The sequence below is a fragment of the Gekko japonicus genome, unplaced genomic scaffold, assembly GCF_001447785.1.
Source record: "Gekko japonicus isolate JY-2015 unplaced genomic scaffold, Gekko_japonicus_V1.1 scaffold902, whole genome shotgun sequence".
Lineage (NCBI taxonomy): Eukaryota > Metazoa > Chordata > Lepidosauria > Squamata > Gekkonidae > Gekko > Gekko japonicus.
Window position 1 is genome coordinate 483470 of NW_015169803.1, and position 12638 is coordinate 496107.

At 46.5% G+C, this 12638-nt stretch overlaps 2 protein-coding genes across 6 annotated transcripts in view; both read right to left on the minus strand.

The window, feature by feature from the left end:
• The window catches only part of LMO7 (LIM domain 7), an 82912-nt gene extending 81888 nt beyond the window's left edge, over positions 1-1024 (minus strand). For 3 of the 5 annotated variants that reach the window (XM_015417128.1, XM_015417127.1, XM_015417125.1), the window contains exon 1: positions 839-1024. The gene's annotated coding sequence lies outside the window, so the exon portion shown is untranslated. The remainder of the gene's footprint in view (positions 1-838) is intronic. The other 2 variants (XM_015417124.1, XM_015417123.1) reach the window with 1 other exon arrangement.
• Positions 1-12638, minus strand: part of LOC107115419 (LIM domain only protein 7-like) — a 66822-nt gene that overhangs the window by 415 nt on the left and 53769 nt on the right. Inside the window, exons 5-7 of the mRNA XM_015417120.1 lie at positions 5670-5700; positions 3793-3906; positions 1447-1645 (exon numbers count right to left, since the gene is read on the minus strand). Of these exons, the coding sequence (XP_015272606.1) occupies positions 1447-1645; positions 3793-3906; positions 5670-5700 (344 nt within the window). The remainder of the gene's footprint in view (positions 1-1446; positions 1646-3792; positions 3907-5669; positions 5701-12638) is intronic.

A 12638-nucleotide genomic window follows, 5' to 3' on the forward strand; every position in this document is an offset into this window, starting at 1 on the left:
TTTAGAGGAAGATATTCTACAGAAAGGCCTTTTGAAGCTGGGAGGGGGAAAAGCTGAAATAGGAGGAGGAAGAGGAGATTGGATTCCCGCCCTTCACTTGGAGTGTCAGAGTGGCTTACAAACTCCTTCCCCTCCCCCTCCCCACAACAGACACTGAGTGAGGTAGGTGGGGCAGAGAGCTCTGAGAGAAACTGCTCTTTTCAAGGACAGCTCTGACAGAACGATGGCTTGCCCAAGGTCATCCAGCAGCTGCAAGTGGAGGAGTGGGGAATCAAACCCGGTTCTCCGAGATTAGAGACTGCACACTCAGGGGTAATTTCCTACAGGAGCGCAGCTCCGGCAGTAAAGAGCCCAGGGGGCGGGCACATGCAACAAACTCCACGCCCCGCTCCCAGCAGTCAGAGCAAGAAGCAGCCAGGTAAGTTGCAGAGCTCCCCCCGGCCCCCCGGTGCAAAACAGTCCAGTGGCACCTTTAAGACCAAGTTTTATTCAGGTACAAGCTCTCCCTCCTCTGCGAGGACAGATCTACATGTTCCTCTCCCCCAATAACTGGCAATCCAAAACAGTCCAGTGGAGCCTGAGTGGTGGGTGTTGCCTTCTGACACACTGCCGGTGATGTCAGGGGGTGTGGCATATGCAAATAAGTTATGCTAATGAGCTATGCTAATGAGCTCCTGCACCTCTTTTTCTACGAAATGACCCCTGCACACACTTAACCAGTACACCAAACCACTACACTACACATAACAGTATTTAATCCATCTCTCTCTCTCTCTCTCCTGCTCACTTCTCTACAAAATTAAAAAATAGGCTAACTGAAGATTTGATAGGAACATACCTTCACTGCAACCTTTTAGAGTTATGTCTGATGAAAGGCTGGCGGAAGACCTTGAGCCAAACGAATCCAAGCTATCGAACGAATCCTCTCTCTTATGGCTGGCAGATGAAGAAAGCGAGTCACTACGCTCAAGGTACCAAATGTCGCCGTACCCACTGTCCCTTCCACTTCGCTTGGGACTGTTAGATTCTCCAAGAGCCTGCAGGGATCAAATTTAACCCAACTATGTTCAAAACATTTTTTTGTTATCCTGCAGGCGTCAAATTGGTAATGTGAGTTTTTAATGAGGAGATGCCTGCACTTTGGCAAAATGAATTTAACACAGATGTGTTTCAGTTTTATAGTATGAATCTACATACACACACAAACTACTTCTAAAAGTTTAGAATAAAATATAATTAAGAGCACCGAGTGAGCCCAACGCATTATGCTAAAGAATAAGAACATAAGAAGAGCCCTGCTGGACGAAATGACCCCTGCACACACTTAACCACTATGCCAAACTACTACACTACACATAGCAGTATTTAATCCATCTCTCTCTCCTTCCTGCTCACTTCTCTACAAAATTAAAAAATAGGCTAACTGAAGATTTGATAGGAACATACCTTCACTGCAACCTTTTAGAGTTATGTCTGATGAAAGGCTGGCGGAAGACCTTGAGCCAAACGAATCCAAGCTATCGAACGAATCCTCTCTCTTATGGCTGGCAGATGAAGAAAGCGAGTCACTACGCTCAAGGTACCAAATGTCGCCGTACCCACTGTCCCTTCCACTTCGCTTGGGACTGTTAGATTCTCCAAGAGCCTGCAGGGATCAAATTTAACCCAACTATGTTCAAAACATTTTTTTGTTATCCTGCAGGCGTCAAATTGGTAATGTGAGTTTTTAATGAGGAGATGCCTGCACTTTGGCAAAATGAATTTAACACAGATGTGTTTCAGTTTTATAGTATGAATCTACATACACACACAAACTACTTCTAAAAGTTTAGAATAAAATATAATTAAGAGCACCGAGTGAGCCCAACGCATTATGCTAAAGAATAAGAACATAAGAAGAGCCCTGCTGGATCAGACCAGTGGTCCATCTAGTCCAGCATCCTGTCTCACACAGCAGCCAACCAGTTCCTCTGGAGGGCCAACAACAAGGCATAGAAGCCAAGGTTTTCCCCTGATATTGCCTCCTGGCTCCAGGATTCAGCAGATCAGTGACTCTGAATGTGGAGGTTCCCCTCAGTCACCATGGCTAGTAGCCACTGATAGACCTCTCCTCCATGAATCTATCTAATCCCCTTTTAAAGCTGTTTATTCCTGTGGCCATCACTGCATCCTCTGGCAGTGAATCCCACATTTTAATCACTTCTATGTAAAGTAGTATTTCCTTTTGTCTGCCCCGAACCTACTGCCCATCAGCTTCATTGGATACCCTCAAATTCTAGGACTTTGGGAGAAGGAGAAAAATTTCTCTTTGTAAACTCTCTCCACCCCACATATCGTTTTATAAACCTCATTCATGCCCCCCCTCCCTTATTCGTCTCTTTATCAGAATCGGTCACAAGAAGCCCTGTGACCAGATCAACTCCCTAATCCCACCTAGCCTTCCAGTAAGGTTTCTAACTTTCAGGTGGGGCCTGGAGATCTCCTAGAATTACAACTGATCCCTAGACTAACTACAGCACGTTTTAAGGTGCTGGTGCTTACCTTTAAAGCCCTATATGGCCAGGGACCGACCTACCTGAGGGACCGCCTTTCCCTGTATAGACCCCAGAGAGCACTACAGTCTGGGGCCCAACACCGATTGAATATTCCGGGCCCCAAGGATGCAAGGCTCACCAGTACCAGGACCAGAGCTTTTTCTGTGGCGGCTCTTTACTGGTGGAACGAGCTCCCAGAGGAGATCAGGGCCCTGCGGGACCTTTTACAGTTCCGCAGGGCCTGCAAGACGGAGCTCTTCCACCAGGCTTTCCAATAGGAGCCGCCACTACTGTTACCACCAATGATCCCAGTGAAAGCTTGGATCCCAGGTCCAGCACAGAAATATCGCCAGGACCAGCAGAGCGATGGATGATGATCAGAGATGGAGATCTGGAATGCACGCCATCTAATTCTATTACTGTATGCATTTTATTGTTAATTGTTAACTTATGTGCTGAATTGAGTATGTGATTTTATAGAGTTTTAAAGATTTTATGGTGTATTATTAGGTACATGGTACCGCTTTGTTAGCCACCAGGTGGGGCCTGGAGATCTCCTAGAATTACAACTGATCCCTAGACTAACTACAGAGGTCAGTTCCTGTGAAGAAAATGGCAGCTTGGACAGTGGACTCTGTTCCATGCAGAGGTCGTCCCCCCCCTTCTCAAACCCCACCCTCTCCAGGCTCCACCCTCAAATCTCCAGGAATTCCCAACCCAGACTTGGCAACTTTGCCTTCCAGTTACCAACACAAATCATCGAGAGTGTGTGGAGCCGGAAGAGGACACAGCCTGCCTTGGCATCATCCATCCCTTCCCCCAAAAACAATCCATCTACAAAACTAGAGCCCGAACAGGCTGTCATGCAGAATATGGACGAACACACAACATTTAACCTTTGCTCTAAATTAGGGTTGCCAGGTCTGACCGTGCTGCTGGCAGGGGGGATCTTCGCTCCTCTTCAGGAGCTTCTGCGTGTGTGGCACATGGTGATGTTCTAGGTTTTGGGCAAAACTCTATGGTTCTGAGCCCAAATTTACCATAGAGTTTTGCCCAAAACCTAGAGCATCGCTGTGCAATGTCGATGGTGGGATGATGACGTCACTTCCAGGTGACATCATTGCACCACGTTTGGGGGCATTTGCAGGCAGGGTTTTCCACTGCCAGCCAGCTGGAAGAGCCCGCAAATGTGGGGAAAGCCTGGCCCGGCGGCTAGCAACCCTATTATAAATTGTTTTTCCACACTTGAATGCCTTACCTTTGACAAAGCTTGACCCAATAATTTTTCAAAGGCTTTTAAATTAAGATGTGGGCCATTATAGTACGGGTTGCCGTGAGCTTTTCTACCCAGCCAATATAACGTTATCAAAACCTAAAACAAAACAAAAAAGTAATCAAATAAAATACATGTGTAAGTAATGAACTTAGACAAGTAAAGGGGGAATCCTACTATGAAATACTGAATTCAGTTCCAGGTTCTCCGTAATACGTTAAGTGCTTTCTAAATACTTCATTACTGTTATTTCATTTCTCCTTCAGAAGACAGATACTTTACAATTCTCTTTCAAGTAGCACATGTGATTCTTCATTACCAAGAACCTCGGGCCAGGTCCTCTTTCAAACAAGCAGAGAGCGGCTAATGCTAGCCTCTTCTGGCCAAATTATGAATACCCAACCTTAGGGTCTTTTGTTAAACCCGGTCAATACATTTTAAAATGGAAGCCAATTTATATCATACCCATGATGTACTCACATGCAATGTTCCCTCTAAGCTGTGGAGTCTTTTGAGCAAAAATTCTAATTCGTGAGCTACTGGCATTAAAATTGTGAGCGAATGATTTGGCTACTGCATAAATTAGATTGCTCTGGAGCCATCCCTTCCTGAGCTAAGACAAAAATCTGTGAGCTGGAGGCTAAAAAACTGTGAGCTAGCTCACACTAACTCAGCTTAGAGGGAACACTGCTCACATGCACAGCAAGAAGAAATACAGTTTAAGGCACTATAGTTTTGTTAGATTCGTAGGGTTGCCAGTATACCTGGAGATTTTGTGGGTGGGGCCTGGGGAAGGCAAGATTTGGGGAGGGAAGGGAACTTAGCCACAGGGTCCACCTTCCAAAGCAGCTATTATCTCCCGGAGAACTGATCTCTGTCATCTGGAGACCGGTTGTAATTCCGGGAGAGCGGCAGCCTCTACCTGGAGACTGGCAACCCTATTCATCTATCTAAAAACTAGTTCCTAAAGTAAATCTGAGCCCATAGCAGGTTGCCAGACTCTCCAGTGGAGGTGAGGGTCCCCCACGGCCAGGCCCTGCCCCCCCCCCAGCTGCTGATCAGCTGGCCGGCAGGGGGAACTTACCAGTAGAAAGGAAAAGGCCTAGGACATGTTAACTGGCATTACACAGGAAGTGACATCATCATGCCAGTAACTTCCAGGCAACACCCTGGAAAAAACTTGGGCAAAAACTCTATGGTAGAAGCTGGCTTTACCATGGTTTTTGCCCAAATATTAGAGCATCACCAAGAAGTAGCTGGCATGATGACATCACTTCCTGTGTGACACAGGCAAAGTGGCCTAAGGGCTTCTTCTTTCTACTTGTAACCTCCCCCATCCCCTGTCAGTTTCCAAGAAAGCCCTGGTAACCCTAGCACACAGCCAGAAGTATATGAACTGTTGCAGTGACTTTTGCACTGAAAGATATCATAAGGTTAAGCTTAAAATCCCAAGGAAGTAATTATAAAACTCTACTCTTGGGCTCCAAGGCCCAGCATTCCTTGGGAACTTGGCAGAGGTTTCTCAATGAGAAGATCAGGAAAAAACCCAACAAACTTGCATAAAAGATGGCTTTCACAGAATTCAGTAAGTCTACCCACGCATTAAGAATCTTGAGGACTGAGAGGCAGCTTGGTGCAATGGTTAGAGGGTCACAGGAAGAGGACAATGCTTGTTATTTAAATCAACAGGCTAAGTAATTCAGGAAAGCACATCTCTTTTAAGGGACCAGTTCTCACTACTACTTGACAGGCCCTCAGGAAGGACAGCAATAAACCCAGTAAATTAAAAATTTTCAAGTCATTTTCATGGACGTCAAATCATCAGCAGTAAGGAAACTCCCCCACCCACCCCAGCATCTTACATTTTTCACTCTTCTGTTGGTCTCTTCTTGCCTAAGAAAAACAACAGAGAAGAGATGCCCATTAATCTAGATCATGACCAACAGTCAATGTTATTTACATGGTGAAAACTGCCCACCCTCGGACTGTGCATCGACGGAAAGAGAACTTCAGCAAAGAGACCACAGAGCCTAATATTGTAATATGCTCAGATCCCCGAAGTACCACTGCACCTCACGAAACATGAGGTCCAATAAAATCACATGGCAAAACTGGAGGAGATATCCCTACGTAAATGGGGAAATCACACAAACTGATCTGCAAGAGCAGATCCAGGCCTGTAAGAGAAAGTGCGAGAGAGATGATGGAGGAGGAGATTGGATTTATACCCCGCCCTTCACTTGTGGAGTCTCAGAGCGGCTTACAAACGCCTTCCCCTTCCCCTCCCCACAACAGACACCCTGTGAGGTAGGTGGGGCTGAGAGAGCTCTGACAGAAACTGCTCTTTTCAAGAACAACTCTGACAGAACTACGGCTTGCCCAAGGTCATCCAGCAGGTGCAAGTGGAGGAGTGGGGAATCAAACCCGGTTCTCCCAGATTAGAGTCCGTGCACTTAACCACTACACCAAAATGGCTCATATGAAGGCATGCCAATGCCATTCCAGTGAACCTGCCCTAGGGAACGCTACCTAGGGGCAATAATGCACATTTCCCAGTAAATTTAAGAACTGGAAAATCGTACAGATTCCCCCCCCAGTGCCTATCCATTTTCAACAAAACATCAAAATGAAAGAATGCCATGTTCATTTTATGCCCCCTGCATGTGTGTCATAGACACGTAGCTGAATTGGGGAGAAACAATAGGGGAAATTTTATATAAAGTACACTTTATGTGATTTTAACAGAGTATTATTTTTTGTAACAGTGAGATTTCCTGGTATAGTCACTCGGGGGGAAAAAGTTAATTATGACTTGGAAACTACTCGGTTTGACTAGTATTGTATCTGTTCATGTTTCCAAATTTTATGGAACAATGCTTTTTTATAACTCACCACTGGCTAGAACGTCAAATCAAAACCAACTGAGCTTACCCACTAGGCATTTTCCATCATTGAAATAAAAATGGGCAACCACAATTTCAAAGAAAGACAGTGGAAATTAAGATAAGAACATACGTTACAGAGATGTAAAAATCAGCACTAAGAGTCTAACTTTCAAGCGTGTATGTAAACAGAAGTTTTATTTCACTGAACAACTGGAGAGATGGTATTACTTACAGAAAACCTCTGGATGATAAATATGTGTTTGCATTATTGCCAATACAAAATGAATTACTGTAGTTCTCATATTGATTTCAATGTAATTCAGCCAGCAGCAAGGCAGTGGAAAACACTGACAAAGATGCACAATTCTATCCACCGTGAGCTGTTACAATATGGCATACATCCGTATGGTAACATGTGTCAGATTAAATGCATTTGCAGGCTAGACTGCACATTACTGTCTCCATGCAGACATCCAGCGAAAGCCACCTCCCTAAGAAAAGCAATTCTAGTCCATAATATTTTCAGATATTCACTACTAGACTTCTCTTTAAATCCCTTCTCCAAGCCAGCCAACACCTCAGCAAGCGAACTCAGGCATTTAAAAGGGAATGGTCCCCAAAGGCTATAATGGAGCCGAATAAATTTGGGTTTCCCGATTATTTCCTGAATCCCAATACCATACTGATATTGGGATTCGGGAATATCAGGAAATATCAATATTTTTCTGGTTCGATCTACCTGAATCTGAAAAAACAACAACCATATTTATTTTGCACACCCCTAGAGGGAACCATGATGAGAGCCACAAAACATATGTTGGAAAAAACGATGGGGCAGGGATAGGGTTGAGAAATACCGATTTTGGGGGTGGAGCCTGGGGAGGGCGGGGTTTGAGGAGAGGAGGGACCTAGGGCTGCCAGCTCTGGGTTGGGAAATACCTGGAGGTTTTGGGGGTGGAGCCTGGGGAGAGTGGGATTTGGGGAGAGGAGGGACCTCAGCTGGGTATACTGCCATAATGCCCTCCAAAGCAGCCATTTTCTGCGGGGAACCTATCTTGATTGTCCGGAGACCAACTGTAATCGCGGGGAATCTCCAGGTACAACCTGGAGGTTTGCAACCCTAGGCAGCGGAGGGGAGTCAAGAGAATGCCATTTTGTTCAAGAAGGTATCCAACAACTCTCACAAGTGTCCTGGAGGTATGTTTCCCACCAGGTTTGACACCAATAGTTTTCCCCTGAAGTTTGTGTTACCGAACAATCCTAAACGTAACCGAACAGTTTCAAATTCTTCATCGTGGACTGATCATGTCCCAAAGGAAAAAACATTCGCAGGACGTACTCTTTAAAAACTTTCCCCCTACACACACACACTCAACATTCCGAACATTGTATTACCCTCCTCAAGTGTGAAGCTTTGCCAAACCTTCAGCCCAGCCATTCATCGGTTCACTTCCTCAGGGTGACATTGAGTAAACAGAGTCGGGCTGCTCAGATCACATTTATATCTACATTTGTAAACCAGAATGCTTCTCTGCTCGCTCTGAACCCAATGTGCAAGGCTGTGGTGACACAGCAAGTGGCCCGATTAATTGGAGAATTCAGCTTTAGCTGGCTATGGGATACAGAGGGTAGAAGGAGAATTCCCCCCCCCCCAAGATGGTCACCTTTTAACAAGACCAACGAGAAACTCTCCAAGGAATTCCATGACGGTGAAATCGACAACCAACGGTATTTGTGTGACCACAGCACTGTCATAGGTTGGAGTCCGATAATTAAGCAGACAGAGTGGGGGAAACAGGGTCGCTCACGCTTTAAAGACACTACTGCTCTTTATTAACCCAAACAACAGTTTTGGTAGGCTTGGTTGGCCCAGCTCTTGTGTGCCAGACAAGAGAATTATGCATTATATTTCAACAAGACCCTGCTTCGGCTGCCATCACCATCCGATACTAGATGAGGGGCCACAGCACTGTCATAGGTTGGAGTCCGATAATTAAGCAGACAGAGTGGGGGAAACAGGGTCGCTCACGCTTTAAAGACACTACTGCTCTTTATTAACCCAAACAACAGTTTTGGTAGGCTTAGTTGGCCCAGCTCTTGTGTGCCAGGCAAGAGAATTATGCATTACATTTCAACAAGACCCTGCTTCGGCTGCCCTCACCATCCGATACTAGATAAGGGGCAAACTGAGAAAGGACCAATGTTCCCTCTAAGCTGAGTTAGTGTGAGCTAGCTCACAAGGAAGGGATAGCTCCACAGCAAACTAACTTATGCAGTAGCCCAATCACTCGCTCACAGCTTTAATGCCAGTAGCGCACAAAGTAGAATTTTTGCTCACAAGACTCCACAGCTTAGAGGGAACATTGCTGAGGACCTCCTCACTCGTGGTACTAAAATGATGGGACTCCCTCTGCAGTGAGACTTGCCCTGTCCTCTCCTATCATTGCCTTCTGCCAGCATGCTGGTGTTTGCCTTCTGCTTCCTGGCTGATTCTTATTGACCCTTCCTTAAGTGTTTCCCTTCTATATAATTACCTATTAATCTTGTTTTAATGCTTTTATTATTTGCCAGCTTGGGCTCCTATGCTGGAAAATGTGTTCAAATAAATAAATACATGGCAACTCGTGCAATTCTTTTTGTTTTTTTCCAGGTCTTCTCGGCTTTCCCTAGACTCCCCCCACCCCTTTGTTCTCAAAAAGACATTTCTGAAACTGAAGGCAGCTTTCATGAAGGTTAATTCTGACAAACAGATTTGCTTTCACAGGAAACAGTACCTATAATGTTTTTGGATCTAATATGGACAGGACTCTTAAAAGCAGGAAGAGTCTACAAAAAATACCAGTGGGAGGCATCTGTTTGCATGCCTGAGAACAGTAGCATCCCTCTCTTCTGCAGGGACATCGGCAAGAAGCATTTCCTTTATTTTTCTTAAGCCTCCTTTTTCTATTGTTTTTTATACACACGCGCACACACACACATACATACATACAGGGGTCATTTCTTGCAGGAGCGCAGAGCTCCGGCTGTAAAGAGCCCAGGGGCGGGCACATGCAACAAGCCCCTCCCCCCCTGCTCCCAGCAGCCCTCAGTCAGAGCAAGAAGCACCCAGGTTAGTTGCAGAGCTTCCCCTGCCCCCCCCCCCAAAACAGTCCAGTGGCAACTTTAAGATCAAGTTTTATTCAGGTACAAGCTCTCCCTCCTCTGCCAGGGCAGATCTGCACGTCCCCCCCCCCCCCAATAGCTAGCAATCCAAAACAGTCCAGTGGAGCCTAAGCGGTGGGTGTTGCCTTCTGACACACTTCCGGTGATGTCAGGGTGTGTGGCAGATGCAAATAAGTTATGCTAATGAGTTATGCTAATGAGCTCCTGCACCTCTTTTTCTACGAAATGACCCCTGTGTGTGTGTGTGTATGGCTAAATTTTGCTAGGACAGGAGCTCGGTCCCTCCACTACTCTAATTACCTCCTCTGTATGCTAAATTATCTCCCTTCCAGTGCTGTGCGTCACTGCTCAAACAGCTTTTGAAGTTCGTCCATATGCCCACACTCTCCCCACCCTTGGACAGCTGCGCATTCTCTTCCCCACCAACTGCCAGCTCTCAAATCGATCCCCCAAATCACAGCCAGGCAGCTTAAGGACATGCATCCATCTACTCTTCCTCGTGCTTTGGTTGTCCCAACCTGTTAAGATCCCCACGGGCTGTTCCCTCTAAGCTGTGGAGTCTTGTGAGCAAAAATTCTTCTTTGTGAGCTACTGCCATTAAAGTTGTGAGCAAGCAATTTGGCTAGTGCATAAATTAGTTTGCTCTGGAGCCCTCCTTCCTGAGCTAAGACGAAAACGTGTGAGCCGGAGGCTAAAAAACTGTGAGCTAGCTCACTCTAACTCAGCTTAGAGGGACCACTGGCTGGGATAATAGGGCAGGAAAGGTGGAAAGAGAAAGGGGATTCCCCACAATATTGGCCTTTTTTTGTTTTGAAGAAACTGAAAAGCAACTGGAAGAAGAAGAGGAAGAGGAGGAGGAAGAGGAGGAGTTGGGTTTATACCCCGGCCCTTCACTTGGGAGTCTCAGAGCGGCTTAAAATCTCCCTTCCCCTCCCCACAACAGACACCCTGTGAGATAGGTGGGGCTGAGAGAGCTCTGAGAGAACTGCCCTTGAGAGAACAGCCCTGAGAGAAATTGTGACTTACCCGAGTTCACACCAGCAGCTGCATGTGGAGGAGTCGGGAATCAAGCCCGGTACTCCCAGATTAGAGTCCGCACCCTTAACCGCTACACCAGACTGGCTCCAGAACCATGTGTCTAGAATAAGGGCCCCCAGCTTGGTGCCCACCTGCCAAAACCCTTCTTGGTGCCCACCAAGTGTTTTTAGAAACTTGGTGGACTTGCTCAGCAGGGTTTCTGACTGGCCACTAGAAATCCAATTGGGTGGATAGATAAAAATAACTGTTTTTGCTGCAGCTGCTACTAGAATGTTGGTTTCATTCTCTCTCACTCCTCTTTCCCAAATGTGTGTGGGTTTTTTTTTTTAATTATCCCCCCTTCCCCTGCATCGAAGCTTCCTCTGTGTGTCATTGGCTGTGTCTCCTCCGGTAGGCATTCTGTCGTCATGCCCACCCAGGGCTATTTTTGGGCAGGAACGCACAGGAACAGAGTTCCGGCTGGCTCCCAAGTTGACCTCGCCCAGCAGGGACTCATTAGCACAATAGGCCACACCCAATAGCAGAAACTCATTAGGATTGGCTACATTAGGGGTGTGGCCTAACATGCAAAGGAGTTCCTGCTACAAAAAAGGCCCTGGGTTTTGACAACAAACAAGGTAAACAGAATAAGAAGCAAAAGGTGGGTGTGGCTGCAGCTGCTACTAGAATGTTGGTTTCATTCTCTCTCACTCCTCTTTCCTAAATGTTTTTTTTTTTATTATCCCCCCCTTCCCCTGCATCAAAGCTTCCTCTGTGTGTCATTGGCTGTGCCTCCTCCGGTAGGCATTCTGTCGTCATGCCCACCACCCCGTGCCGGAATTCCAAAGGTGCCGCCCTGGCCTGGATAGCCCAGGCACGCCTCATCACACAAGCCTAGCGTAACTTCTGAGGAGGTCCTACTCTGGGTCTTCATTGCCTTAACATCCTGGAAGGATGAGATCCAAAAAAGAGTTTTCTCCAACCAGATTATCCTTGGTGAGCTGGGAGAAACATGTGGGAAAAGCCTTTCCTTTAGGTACAGAAGGCTCAGCCTGTTCCGACACTCTACAGACCAGCACCAGTACCTTGAATTGCAGGTGAGCAAGAATAGTAGCATATAGCAGACTCGGTGGTGGCCCACTCCCCAGAAGGCCAGCCCGCTGTTCTGTGTGAAGCACAGCTTCTCAGATTTTCTTCAAGAATAGAGTTCTGTGTTGCCCTGACCTGGGTAGCCCAAGCAAACCTGATCTCGTCAGATCTCGGAAGCTACGCAGGGCTGACTGTGACAAAGATTTGGATGATAGGAGACCTCCTTGGAATGCCAGCACTCGGGAGGGCAGGGGCAGGCTTTATTCAGCCGCCTCTCTGAATATCCTCCAGGCCCCCAAGTAGGGGTCAGTCACCAGAGGTCGCCACAACTTCCAGGTGCACACACACTCACACACATATGAAAAATACAAAACAAACAAAATAATTCCAAAGGTGCCCCACAGGCTTGAGAAGGCTGAGGACCCCTGGTCTATAGCCACCTCCGCTAAGGATCATGGGAAAAGAAAAGGGATGAGACACCATTGTGGGGAATTTGGAAATCTTATTGTAAGATCTTCTATTTCGGCTAGCTTTAATAGCTGCAGGTAAAGCTCGTGGGAGGGGCAGGGGTGGGTCCCTGTGGGAGGGCTGAAATGTGCTGTGCTTTATCTCATTCATTCTAATTCACTCTTCATTCAGCAATTTCGTCCTGCACCTTTGAGACTCGTCAGGCTAGAA